At 39.6% G+C, this 14,735-nt stretch overlaps 1 protein-coding gene across 1 annotated transcript in view; it reads left to right on the forward strand.

The window, feature by feature from the left end:
• Window positions 1-10,388, forward strand: part of IPO8 (importin 8) — a 48,513-nt gene extending 38,125 nt beyond the window's left edge. Inside the window, exons 22-25 of the mRNA XM_076340736.1 lie at window positions 4,077-4,282; window positions 5,753-6,001; window positions 6,678-6,794; window positions 7,498-10,388. Of these exons, the coding sequence (XP_076196851.1) occupies window positions 4,077-4,282; window positions 5,753-6,001; window positions 6,678-6,794; window positions 7,498-7,595 (670 nt within the window). The 3' untranslated portion in view covers window positions 7,596-10,388. The remainder of the gene's footprint in view (window positions 1-4,076; window positions 4,283-5,752; window positions 6,002-6,677; window positions 6,795-7,497) is intronic.
• The last annotated feature ends 4,347 nt before the right edge of the window (window positions 10,389-14,735 follow it).

The following is a 14,735-nucleotide window of genomic DNA, read 5'->3' on the forward strand; positions in this document are numbered from 1 at the left end:
TGTGCCCATAATGCCCATGTACCACAGTATATTGTATTTATTTATTTCTAAATGTTTTCTACAATAACTTCAAACTGAAAAGGCATTTGTAGAAACATTTGTTCCTGTCGTGGTTTAGCCGGCAGCTAAGCACCACACAGCCGCTCGCTCACTCCCCCCCAGTGGGATGGGGGAGAGAATCGGAAGGGTAAAAGTGAGAAAACTCGTGGGTTGAGATAAAGACAGTTTGATAGGGAAAGCAAAAGCTGCGCACGCAAGCAGAGCAAAACAAGGAATTCATTCACTGCTTCCCATCGGCAGGCAGGTGTTCAGCCATCTCCAGGAAAGCAGGGCTCCATCACACGTAATGGTCACTTCACTCCGAACATCCCCCCCGCTTCCTTCTTCTTCCCCCAGCTTTATATACTGAGCATGACGTCACATGGTATGGAATATCCCTTTGGCCAGTTTGGGTCAGCTGTCCCGGCTGTGTCCCCTCCCAGCTTCTTGTGCACCTGCACTTCTCAGTCGGCAGAGCATGGGAAACTAAAAAGTCCTTGACTAGTGTAAGCATTACCTAGCAACAACTAAAACATTGGTGTGTTATCAACTTTGTTCTAAATCCAGAACACAGCACTGTACCAGCTACTAGGAAGGAAATTAACTCTATCCCTGCCGAAACCAGGACAGTTCTTTACTGCGTTCCACCTTTTCCCTGACAGCTGAAATTTGGGTGAGACTTCTGCGTGACTTATGCTTACTCTCATACTAGAAATTCTTCTTTGGAAACTAGGGTGAAAGGAAAATCTTAACTTGCTTCAAAAAAAACCTCAATAAGTAATTTTATTTTTTTAGAAGCTGAATAGGGGGATTTATTTGATAGCAGTTTAAATAGTTAGAAATCCTAGCTTTCTCAGAGTTTTATATAAAATCCCAGTCCTATATAGGAAAACAAGGTTAGTTCCAACTTTGCAACTAGAAGGAAATGGCTAATTATTTGCAGTTTGTCCAGGAACTGGATTGATGTAATAGAAAGCAACCTGATCCTCACATAAAGGAGCACAGCAAACCAGTGAAGGAAAGGATTAGTTATTTCCCTTTGAAATACTTTCAGCTTGGTTTAAAATACAAAAGATTCTTAGATCTTTTTGTCCTGTATTGGAAGGAAGTGCATTAGCAAGAAAAGGTTGTGCAGATTATGAAGACCACACACAGCTTGTTAAAAATAGACTTGCCTAGGAGTTGTGCACTGCAGTGCCATGTGTTGCATGTTTAGCACTCCAGGCTTGATATACCATTGAGGGAGCAAGCAGAGTCTGTGATTGTTAGGGAGGACTATTGTGTGCTGCTGAGCAAATAAATACGGATCTCGAAGCACAAAGCACTAAGGAGAATCGTATCCAGGCTCCCTCATGCAGGCAGAAGGGTGCTGAAATAATGAGCCTTTTGACAGCAAAGGAATGGTCCTGAAACCATTCTTTGCCATTACAAAAATAGGTAAATGACATAAAACTCCGTTTTGCTTGTTCAGTCCTGTGGGTACTTGATACAGCTGGGACGTAGTAGGATGCTGAACTTCAGGCAAGGCAGATGCTTATCCTGCTGTTTGTCTCTGCTGGCAGGTGGAAGAAATAAGTCTCCTTCTGGCTCAGGTTCACTAAAGATGGTTTGATGCCTGGATTTTTCCTGTCCTGCTGGGTCTTCTAATAACATGCATATTCTGAAGATGTGTTCATTCTTACAACTTCTCTGTTTAGAAGCTTGAAAATGGAGCATGACAAATATGCTGTATTTTTTGGCCATTTGGGTTGCTTCATAATGATGACTCCCTTTTAAACAGCAATGCTCGATTCTCGCACTTTCGTTTGCTGTCCAGAAAAGATAACTTAATATGAAGCTAAGCCACTAATTACTAAGATTTTTTTACATTTTACTGTGTTGCATTTTGCAATTGGCATTGTGTAATGGTAGCTTTTTCAAATGTATTATAAAAGGTAGTGCCAAGTGTCGTTAACTACTCTGGCGCATGTACACTGAAATTGCTTCATTATACATTTGGGGCTTGAAGAAATTTCATGGCTTCCCGGTGTTAGGATGCAGGACAGAAGTCTTGTGCATAGATTGCAGAGCTTTGGTCAAACTTGGATGAGGGTGCTGGCAGAGGGAGGAGGTAGAGAAAGTTCATTCCTTTTGTACTTGCAGTAAGGACAATTCTCCCCAAAAAGCTATGTTTCATTCACATGTAGCATCATCTTTAGCTTGGATTTTGGTCTTTACAGTGTTGGCATGAGAGCAAATGGCAATGAGGTTGTTTTCAACGTAGATAAACTGACAGGAGTAAAGGGTTTAATTTTTTTTCTTGAAAGCAGACCCTGTTCCCCTGACTCAGTGTCCTTGGTTGATTTGCATGCCCTCTTTTGTGCTCCATTCCTTCTGAAAAGAAAGTATTGCAGTTAGCAGCGATGGAAGGACGCTCTTCGCCTACTTGTGTTTTGGTACATTTTTCAACACGTGTAATGGAGCAGCCAAACCCAACATGACAAAGTGTGTCATTTGATATGCTAGTTGACTTTGTTTTTCTTGGAAGGCCTTCTGTGATCATAATGTTATGCATGATCATATATAATTTATTGTTGTTGTCAACTTCTCTGAGAATGGAATCACTTCACGAAGCCCTAACAGGACTAACAACGTGGGAGGTGTAATAAAATCCCTCCAGATCCCCAGCTTTGTTTAAGCACATGTAAAGTTCAGAAAGCTGTAATACATGATGACTTGTGTTACTTAAACAATATTATAGTTCAGTAGCATGTTATATGGGATCTTTGGTAATGAAATTGTAAGCACTTTTAAAATTGTATTTCTATAGCAATTTTTGAAGTGGTGGATTGAGCTGGTTGTGTTCCCCTGTAAGCTTTATTGCAGTCTGTGGGGCACATCTTACTAGTTTCTTCTCTCTCAACTTGTATCCTCTTCATTCCAAAGTAAAACTGATTCAGTAACAGAAGTATCTACCGAGAGTCTGGAGGACGGCCATTTTCTGCCAGCTCTGGAGGTTTGCTTGGTTTCTGTAGGTCTTGCTGAAACTTCTTGCTGGAACTACTTGTCCTGCAGAAGGCTTGCACAGAAGCTGTCAGCATGAAATTGAATAGTTCAAACAAAACAAGCTCCTCTCAAGCCCTTAATAGCAAAATACCATAATGTTAGAGTTGAATACCACTGGTGTTTCCAGTAAGGAAGAACCAAAGAGTATCTGCAGAGGCAGTTAGAGAATTTTTCCCTGTCTTGTTTGCAAATAACTTCTATCTCTGGAAGTGAAAATCAATTCTTACTTTTAAGAGCATAGGCTCTTACCTAGTTTCATGGCTATGGTCACATAAAAATCTTCTGCTACTAATTTCATGATTTTCTTTCCCTTCAATTATCTATAGTTTGTTTTACTGGAGGTCTACTCATTTGCAAGTTCCCTGTTTGAGTGTACTGCCAGTTATTCTTGATACGGTGGAATTATTTCCCTGCTTTCACTGGAGTTAGCAATGTGTCTCAAGTTAGTGTCGGAAATTGGATGTGTAATACAGCCATTCTGAGGGACTCTTAATAAACATGTTTAAATACAGCTAGCCCTGTGGCGCTCCATAAATGCACCCTGCAATTCAGTGCATTCCTGCTTATCATTACTCTTCACTAATAGTCTTTTTGCTAATTTCAATCCCTGCAACAGTACTGCTATCAAAGCCAAGGCAAATTAATTTTCCATCCTATTTAATGATGATAATCTGTATCAAATGCTTTATTAAAGACAAGATAGTCTACATAATTATTAAACAGTATTTATTTAGCATTACAAACTTTGCATTTGGTAATCACAGGAATTTGACCAGTGCTTGAAAGGTATTTAATTGTTGTCGGACAAGTACTTTCCAGTGGGGAACTTGCATTCAGAACAAAGGAAATAATGTGTTTAGGAGCTTCGAACATAGACTTTGAACACAGTTTCTGTGACATTGTCTTCTGCCATGTCGAGCACCAGGACTTTAATGGTCTCCTTGCAGTGAAAATCTGTTTTTTGTCTAACAAACAAGTGTGTGTTGTTTCAGACTCCATGACAGAAAGATGTGTATAATAGGACTGAGCATCCTAATGGAATTGCAGAACCGACCGCCTGCAGTGGATGCTGTGGCTGCCCAGATTGTCCCTTCAATCCTCCTCCTCTTCCTGGGCTTAAAACAAGTTTGCGCCTCACGAGAACTCACAGAACATGAGGATCATGCTAAAGATGAAAAACACGTTGCAGAAGATAATGGTAAAATCTCCCCTTTTCACATTGTGGATTTTGTCTGGATTTAATTTAAAGGGGGTAAGAAATTGCAGTTCATTTTTAAGACTCATTAGTCTGCTGAAAATAGCTCGGCTTACTGGGTACTTGAAAGATCATCTTAGGAATTGATTTTTCCTCCCAAAATGTAATCAAAACGTTTCAATGTATAACAGCTAACACTTTGTGAAAGGGTAGTATTGGTTTAAGAGTAACAATAAAACTTGCAAGTCCACTCTTCTGGGTTGTGAATGTGCTCCGTCTTCTCACATAGGCAGCAGGAGTTTGCCAGGACTGCACTGGTTATATTCTTGATTCCTGGGAAGCTGTTTCTAGTACCCAACTATTTGAAGGACCTGTTTCACTGAACTTTGAAGGAAATCCTAGCAAGACTTCTTTGTCCAAATGGAAAGTGATTGGCAAAGCGGGGTTTGAGACAGCTGAGGTTCCTGGAGTAGACAGACCTCTTACTGCTGTGTCTGCCAGAAGAGAAAAAATATCAAAGAATACCTTGCGGAGGGAATTGTGGGGAGTGAATTTTGCACAGCATTGCAGGCAGATACGTGTGGCTGTATTTGACTTGGAACAGGAGATAGATGGTTTGAGGTCTGAAAATTAGATTGGATATAAGCAGATTATGTAATCCACTCAAATTTCACATGATTGTTCTGTAATGGAATTACAGAATTCTTCTCAATGCATAGGAGCACAGTATGGAAACAGCACAGTAATTTTCAAATCTGTCCTGTGATTCTTCAGTCCCTGCTTGTTGCAGATATAGTCATCTTTATTCTTTCTAAACCGTTAACACAGGAAGAGCTGAAGGTTTGGAATTGGAGGGGGATTTTTGTTATCTTGATTTTAAGTCAGAAATATTTTTCCTTAAGTAAGAAATAGCAGTGTTTAGAATTGCATGTTGGAGTTGCATTTAATTCAGGATGTAATCGTCGTTTCATAAGCGGAATGGAAGGTCAAGCTAAGCGAAAGGTGCTATTTTAAGTTTGTTCAAATAAAGGAGCGCTCTGAAGAATAGCAGGCAGACATTTGGTCTACATCTGGTTTTCTCTTTGTTTTGTGTCAATTTGTGAAGTCTATGCAAGTCTCTATTTGTTCGTAATTTAGAAAGCACAGTGATGGAACACTTTGTCAAAGACACATTTCCTCAAAATTTTTGGATGCTATGATTGCACAATGACTGCATAAATGAAAGGAGAAAAAAGATGGCAGTTTCACATTCCCCAGGTGTGCTTAGAAACAGAAGCTTAACTGATCTTGAATGTAGGAAACATTTCAACAGCTTCATTTTTCCAGTTCTTCAAAGATTTTGGGGGAAGGGTGTTAACAGAGGGTACCCTTTCCGGCCAAAACCTAGATTTATTAATTGTTCTTCATTCATAAGTCATTGTTTCCTTACATTTATTAAACTTTGTTTTACAAAACACATCAATGATTTTGCAGAAGAGATACCGAGTGATGAGGAGGAGACAAACGAAGTGAGCCAGGCGATGCAAGAGAACCATGGTGGAGGAGGAGGAGGTGGTGGTGGTGGTGGTGGTGGAGGTGGAGAGGAAGAGGATGAAGATGATGATGATGATGATGACTGGGATGAAGATGCATTGGAAGAGACTGCTCTTGAAGGGTTCAGCACACCTCTTGACCTTGAAAATGGTGTTGATGAATACCAGTTTTTTACACAAGCACTTTTAGGTACGTGTTTGCTAGTTGGCAGAATGATATAACATGATGAAATCGTTTGGAGATGTTTATGATCATCACTGGGAAAAAACCTTTTCTTTGTTGTGGGTAATAATTTAGATTATTGAAACTGGAAAATGTGATCTTGCTTTCTAATATTAGTCCTAAGATTTTTTGGCTTACAAGTACTGCAAAAACAAATGGTAGCAGATGCAGCCAGAGATTAATTCTCTTCATGTTCTCTTTCAGAACTTTTCAATCAGAGCTTAAATAAGTGGGACTCGGTCACTAGGGGGACTCCTATATATAGAAATATTTGTCACTTTCTAGATATTAAAATCATAATGGAGAAATTTTCTCCCTTTCCTGTTTGACTAATCCTGTTGCTTATAGTTTTGATAGGAGTTTTAAATTAGAAGATTCACTTCATCACTGTCCATGAATAATGGCCACATGGTTAACTTTCGGTTTCAGAAAGCAGAGAATGTGATTAAGTTCCCCAAAATGGATTACCTCTATTACAGTGGGGATTCTGTGCTAAGAAAACTGACAGGAACACTGAACCTGTTTTGCAGTGCAAATGCTGTTTTAAAACCAACCAGGAATTCCATGTGTTTCATTTTGTTCTTCTTAAATTAACTTGCAATGTGACCTGATAATCACTTTTCATCCATTCCTGTTCTGACAGCGGTGCAGAGCCGAGATGCAGCCTGGTACCATTCGCTGACAGCACCGTTGAGTGAGGATCAGAAGAAACAGCTGCAGGAAATTTATACATTAGCAGAACACCGGCGAAATGCTGCAGGTGAGTCACTTCTCTGGGGCCATTTTGTCTGTTGCAGAGATGTTGGAACTGCATCTAATCTGTAACAACAGAGAGAATAAACCTCTGTGCTAATTAACATTTCCTGAGAAGTGTGAGTAGGATATTGCGCTTATATTATCTCTTGCTTGGAAGTGTATGTTATTCAGAGAGATTATTGTTGCTTCTAATTAATTGCCTTCTCATTGACATGTGCTGCTGTTTGAACAGGGTACGAACTAGTTTTGCACAATCTGACATTTGAAATGAAGAGCAAATTAAGGCAATATCTAGCTGTCAGCCAGGCATTTGATGAAGATTACTATAGATTATTATGTGTTTAAGGGTTTTGTAACTTTTTAATCACTAACATTGCCTTCACAGTCAGGGTAAGGTTTTAGAAGTTTAGAAAGCTTGCATCGTGGAAAATAAATTCAGATTTAATCAAAAAGGACGCAGAATAGTGTGACATAGACTGATTCTGTAGAGGATTAATTTCTCAGCTCTGTTGTAGAGGTGTGTGCGTTTATGCATTTAGAGAAAATCTGAGTGTAATTTATTACTGTCACTGCATTTAGGGAACGGAATTTTGACTCAACTGAGAGTTTTTTCCACAACTTTGCATTCTTAGCTGAGCTATATTGTCTCTGTCAAAAGTGTTCTCTATAGACTATTTTTCATATTCTTTCCCTTCTTTGAATTCTAGAGACTAAGACAATAGAACAACAAAGTGGCTACGCATTTGACAACAAAGGACTGATCACAGCATTTAACTTTGCTGGAAGTACTCCTGGTGGCAACTGAAGGATCAACTACAAAGGTCAATGGGAAGGGTCTCATCATTACATTTTCTTGAAATCATCGTGACTTCTGAGTGATAGGGGAGGGTAATTTAATGCTGCTGAAGGTTTTCTGGAAAATAGCAGTGTGCTTCCCCCACCAGAATGCTCTTTCTAACCAGCTACTGTAATGTACAAATTCTTGTCGTGTTTTTATAATTCGATGGACTGAAAGGAAACATTTGTCCTTGAGGAACCTGAATGACTGGGAGGGGCCAGGCTGCATCTAATTGAGTTGCACTTCTCAGGTTTTTGCTGTGCAGAATTGATAGATTCATATGGATAACAGTGCCTTCTGTTGTACATGGATTGCCTGAACAAATGGATTTTGGAGTGCATTATAATTTTTTAAGTGTAAGGACATTTCTTGATACACTGTAAGCCTCGGTTCCATGTTTTCCAGTCACCTGCTTTTTACTACTCAGTTTAATTGTTCGTTGGTTGCATACACATTGCTGGATTCAGAATATGATTTCATCTTCCCTATTTGGTGCAGACCAAACGTGTAGAGGGAGGTGTCTGTTGGAGTTGCAAAGCATACACTGGTTACATCAAAGGGTCTGAACAAAATTGCAGATTTTCCCTTGATGCAGTAGTCTTAAATTATTTCTCTTAGCCGTGAAATCAACTCGCTTGAGTTATGATGGCACGCGTGGCAGGTGGCTACCCTAAATCTACATTGATATTACCTCCTGCCTGGACAAGTGGTGTGGCCCTCGCATGTAGATGTTCTACATGACAACTTTTTATTTCCACTATTTTTGATGAATATTGGATTTTACTTGGGATTCTATAAAACTCTTTTCTGTTTTTATTCATTCATTACCATTCCAGTGGTAGTACTGAATAATGTGGTACAAAATATTTACAGTATTTTATTTATCTTGATAGAAGAAAAACAGCTCCAAACTTATTTCTTCTTACTCTTACACTTCTGTGATTGAATTTCTGGTCTGCATTCCATTTGGCTGTTCTTGTCCCATGCTGAAATTTCATTATCTGCCAGATTTTTTCCTAAATTTCAAAGACTGGTTTCTCATAAATTGAAACACATATAACAAAGTATTTGTGAATATGTTTATTTAGTGAGAAACTGATAGCAGTACTAATTTGAATAGGTGCCCCTCCTTTAGATCTATTGGGATCACAGTGGTGTAGCCAAAATAAGTAGGGGTGCTTTAGAATGTGAAGTTTGGATTGGAGATAAAATGTTTAGACCAGATTTTGTCTCTATGTGTTAATTTCTTTACGACTTAAAAATATTTACCAAGCAATTTTAAGCGCATACTGATAATGTATTTCTTTAGAGCAGTGCCGCAACTGAAAAGTCGAAGCCCTTCCCATACCCCATCAAATTTTCAATGGCTCTAGCGGATTACAGATTGCTGGCCCGGCACTGTGCTGAAGCTTTCATTTTTTATATGTCAGAGTAATTATAATTCAGTCTGATAAATCTGAAGTGCTCTACACCTTGGCTTCTGGAAAAGGCCAAAGTATCTCTGCCTGTTCCTTGCCCCATCCCCTGGAATTTTCTCAGCGTGGCAGCTGTGGGGCAGAAGGTTCCCTGCTGCTTTCCTTTTTCCTGCACCTTTGTGTCAGACTCTCTCTGTTCGCTGTTCGCTGCTGCTGCTGCTTTTTTTTTTTTCCCTCCACACAGCAGCTGCAGAGTAAAGTTGGCCTGGTTCGTGTAGGTTTTTCACTGCTGCTACTCACTTAATAGCAACAGTGAAAATTTCTCACTTTTAGGTCTGTGGTACATACGGAAAACTGTGGAAATTCCAGGGTCTGTATTTCCAAAAGGGAACAATACATTGAGCTGCATCGGACAGGCTCTTTAAGCTCAAGCAACAGGGGGCTCGGACATCCTTTATTTTGAACATCAGGCCATGAAAATTCTATGTCACTTTTGCTAATTTAGGCCTGGGGGTATATTGACTGAGATGGTAGGAAGGCATTACATCCAGTTTGTTGGTGAGTTTCTCAGAAACCGTAGACATTTTGAAATCCTTCACGAATTTAAGAAGTGGTTTTTGGAAGTTAAGGACGTGGACAACTTCTCTCTTACCTGACAATTGAAGTTAAGTATTAGGCAGGTAAACTGTTTAAGCCCTTTATTATTTTATTTAAAAAAAATGAGATTGTCAAGTTGGGTTTCTTTCAAAGCCCATTTGCCTTCTCCACACTGGCATGCAGAGTAGAAGAGGGATTTATTTTTCTTCTGCTAATGAGGTTGCTTGCACAGTCACAAGCTAATATTTGGGAGTTAATGTGTTCAAGGAAAAATCTGCTTTTGCATAGCATCATCTTTGTGTCACTCAGCTGAACTATGGCTGCTCCCTAGTTCTGCTTCTTGTATACTTTTCAAATCAACTGCCAAGAAAATTTCATCCAGATGTTTCTTACAAGGGGTTTAATCAGCAGCGTGGAGTCGGGAATCTTTGTTGTCTATTTTGCAGTGGGGGTCAGAGATGTCTGAGGGGATGGCATGTAAAAAGGTTAAATGCCCTTCCTATCCCAGGAGATTCACGAGCAAATGTTTCTACTGGCAAAAGCAAATGTTAATTATTTTATTCCTTTTTTTGAAAAGGGTTTTCATCCAAAAAGATTTATTGGGCTCTAGCCTCCACTTCAACATATGGTTCTCTTTTAACATGATAAATATCCGTTTGTACATGATCATAAATAGGTAATGGATTTTAGGGATTTCTTTCTGAGCTGTGTCCAGCTTTGTACTACATTAAAGGGAGAGTAACACAAATGTGCATTACTGTCTCACTTTGAAGCCAAGGTAGTCATGGAATATCAGATACCAGCATTGGCCAACCAAGCATGATGTATTTGCCGTTGGAAGTGCAGAGAATCATGAATGTCCTGTAAAATAAAACAAAGGCTGATAACCGGTGACCTATGTTGCCCCATGCCCATGTTCCCAAAGTGTGAAGGTGACTCATATGGGCACCATGGGGGCTTTACATAGGAAATTAGCATTACGTAGGTTATAATCATAGCAAATGTTACCGTACATGATAAGCTGCTTTTTCAGATAAAATTAACTGATCCTGGGTATTGAATTGCATATGCTGTTTTGTCACTCTTGAAAGGAAAATAAGAATCACCACATGTTTTGGCTGCTTCTTTTTACTCTCTCTTTTTCAAAGTTGAAGTACTTGGTTTGCTGTCATTACAAAGCAAAATCTTTAATCAAAATGGCCAGCTCCAGGAAGAGTGCAGAATATCAAGCTAAGGAAAAAGCTAAAAAGCCCCAACCCCAACAATCCCCCGAAACTCACATGTGCACAGTCTGATTGAAATAAACGTGCTTTGGGAGTGTAAGTCAAAATATGTAAAGAATGTTACACCTGCGGGGTGTCAGGGAGACATGAAATGTCTCTTTGGGACATGCCCTTTGCCTGTGAAGTCCAGGCAGTTTGTGACTCTGGATTCCATCATACATTGTAGAGGGGAGAAGGTAGGAGAGTAGAGGATTTTTTTTTTTTTTTTGCTATAAAGCAAGAGCCTGTCTTGAGACTTTTGTGAGCCAAAGGAATTGTAGACAACATGAATGATTAACTGTCTTTTGTTTCCAGAATATTTTTCAGCCTTTTTTCTTCCCTCCTTTCCTTCCATTTGCCAACCACTATGTTATCAGATATTTCAGGGGATATTCAAAATACTTGAAAAGGTAAAGCTTAAACAATTTTTTAAAAATCCTGTTGTTCTTGAAGCAATGCAACCTATCCATTGCATTTCTATCTAAAGAACAAAGTCTCTCATTTGACATATGCAGATGATACAGAACTACAAAAACCCCTCACTTGTGCCTGCGGTTTGGTGAGCCTTTCTGTGATTTACTTCTTAATATGGGTACTTTGAAATCCCCACACCTTGTACTGAAATTTGCTCAAAGGAGAGGCAAAAATGCCCTATGTAATGCAGTAGCCAGTCCTAGTTCTGAGGTATGCCCTAGTCAATCTTTTGATAATACTTGACAGCCTGGTGGTCAGCTCCTCAAGGATCTGTCTCTGACTGAGGACATTCTTCAAGTCCAAGAGACTCTGTATCTTTGCAGGTGGACAGAGAATCGTATTTCCCTCATTGCAGCAAAGCATACGGCAGGCATGGCTATCAACTTCTTGATCTTACAAGTGAAAATAGCACTCTTTTCTTTTGGATGTCAAATCTTACCCCGAACAGATGGGATACAGTAGAGATGGATGTTCCCAGTGTGTTAAAGGAAGCCAGACAGTATTCCAGATACCAGAAGGTCTTAGCATAAAGCCGTATCGTAAAGAGGATATATGAACAGGCCAAGCTGCTTGCTTTTGACACCTTTTCCACTGCTACTACTTTTGTAAAACCAACCAAACAAAAGCAGTGTAAAATGAAAGAGAACTGAAGCAGTGCTTGTGCACTAGACAGGTAGAAACTTCCCTGGCCTCTGGATCTAATCCCAATACTCACTGCAAATGCACTCAGATACTTTTCAAATAGAATACGCAACATCTGTATGGATATCAGTACCCTGAATCGGACAGCCATTAATGAGAGGTAAAGACTTAATGTGATTTTTCTCTGGCAGAAAACAGATGCATCCCTTTAAAAAGTGGGAACCTGTTGTCCTGGCTGATGTGCAATCACCAACGGGAGACACTCAGTGGGATTACAGCCTTTCTTAAAGATTGTCAGCATACCTGCTACTAAAGGGCTACCTAAAGTGCTCCATGTCTAGGGAGCTAACTGATGAACCACTCCTCGACTAAAGAGTTTTGGGGAACAGCAGTTCAGAGAGAATCTGCAGGCATATGTAATTGTGATGAATTGGGAAAGCATCCATTTAAATTGAGGTGATGCATTTGATACGATCTGAGGATCTGCAGTGTTCCCAATGTTGCCTGGATCTTCTAGAGGAGCGTCCAAGAGCTTTGTCCCATGCCTTTCTCCAGGAAGAGAATACGCTTGGGCAGGCCCAAATTTGGTCCGATGCTTTGAACTTGGGATCAGAAAGCAATTTTGATTACAAGCTGGTAGTTGTCCATATCAGAAAAATGAGGTGAAAGCAGTATATTAATGCTAGGAGTCTCTTTACAGGCTGAGTAGAGGTTCACAATTTTAAGTGTTTGGCTACGTGCATGGCGGGGTAGGAGATGAACTTTCAGATGCATTGATTTCTCCAATGTGAATACAACAGTGTCAGCTCCAGGATTCACCTGAGGTGAATGGAGAGTGTTGGTCAGGGGCCGCCTGCTGGACCATCCAGGATTACGTTAGATGAAGTGAAATGCAAAAACTGAAAAATTACTTGATAGTCAAAGCTGTTGAGCAACAAAAATGAATGTTTTCTCGAAATGAGATTTTAATACTATGTTCAGGTATGTTTTAATTTTCAGGTTTCTTGCCCTTATGCAAAATACAAAATTACTACATGACACGGAGGCCTATTGATTTTTCACAGGACTGTTTACCATTGAAGGTGTTTATCCAAGAATTGCTCCTCATTTTTAGATATTTTCAACATGTTTGTTAATAAAGTTGCACATACCCCTCTTTCACTACTTCCCATGCACAGAGATCTTGGAAATTAATTTAAAAGGAAGAAGAACAGTGCTTTGAAAAGAGAAGACTATGCATAAGCAGGTTATTTCTAGAAAACAGAACAACTGTGGCCTCTGAAGAAAATATGAAACAATAAATATTTATACAAAAGTGCATGAGGTAAAGAAAGGAATATAAGACAATATAAGCGAGACTCCGTTCTTTGATCACAGCTGTAATGTTTTTCTTTCATTGCCAAACAATGTGTGAAAATTGCTTTTGATTGCATGTGCTGTTGGTAGTACGCTTAACGTAAATCACCTGAAATGTTTTTGGGCTCAAAAAGAGACCAAAGAGGCCATGCAGATTTCTTTTGATATTAAAAGCAAAGATAGGAGCCCATGCCTGCAGTGACTGGAGGGAGACTGCTGTGTGCTACATTAGCAGATTAAATTGCAGGATCATCACCTTTGTAAGAAGCCTAAAATACTAAACTGTGGGTTGGCTTTGAGGGCAAGAATTGACAAATGCAAAAGATGCATCGATGACAAGAAGAACCTCTTCCTAGCTTAAAGAATTCTGTACAGTGTTCTCTTAAGCTGTGCTGAATTTGCTTTAAAAATAGTAATAAATCTTATTGCTTAGGTCAAATGTTACATCTGTTGTGCATTTATATGGGAGTAATAATATTTCTTAAAAAAATGTAATGTGCCACCTACCAAGGAGCCCAGTCTCATTTTACAGCCTCTCTTCATACAGCCATAAAACTTTGAAGAAGAACAAAGAACAAGAACACCCCAGAATTAATTTTAAACAAATGTGTGCATTATCCAGAGTTAATATGTGCATTTGTGTAGCAGTGTGTGTTTGTTAATCTCGGACTTGGGAAGGCAGCTATTCACATGCACGCTTTGCCTGCGAAAGAACATAACTGACGTTTGATGTAGATAAGATCGTTACGGATCATCCAAATACGGTTCTTAAAATATCAAACTAGTGAAGATAGTCACCTTGCAGTTCTGAGAGAGGGGATTGCACCAGAGCTTGGGCCAGTCTTCTGTGCATGGAATTCATAAAGGAGTTTTACCAAGCCTCCACAAGACAAGAGATTAATCCTGCTGAAACTGCAAGCCTGGTATTTGTATCAGTGGAGTGTTTCCCTGACGGTGAGTTGCTGAAGTAGCCTGTTTGCTAAATTGCACTGATTGGTAATGCTTGCCCTTTCTGTACGGGGCACTTCTGTGAATCCTCCACGGTATGTCCAAGAGCAATGGTTAGTGGCCCATTTTTATAACTGGGAAGGCTGAGTTAGTGTAGTTTGCCCAAAGCTGTAGCAGTGTGTTGCAGCTGGCATGAGAAATTAAAATTCTGGCTCTGTAGAAGTGCCTGGGAGTTTTGCCATTGGCTCAAATGGAGCCAGGATTTCGCCCAAGAAATTTGCTATGTCTTAGTGTTTGGATCACTGCTAATACCTTCCAGAGAAGCTCTGCCAGAACATACTTAATTTATGAAATTGCTTAGTAACAGTGAGTTCTTCTACTGAGCTGCAATTTTAATCTGTCGAGCAGTGACA

The sequence above is a fragment of the Aptenodytes patagonicus genome, chromosome 1 (genome assembly GCF_965638725.1).
Source record: "Aptenodytes patagonicus chromosome 1, bAptPat1.pri.cur, whole genome shotgun sequence".
NCBI lineage: Eukaryota > Metazoa > Chordata > Aves > Sphenisciformes > Spheniscidae > Aptenodytes > Aptenodytes patagonicus.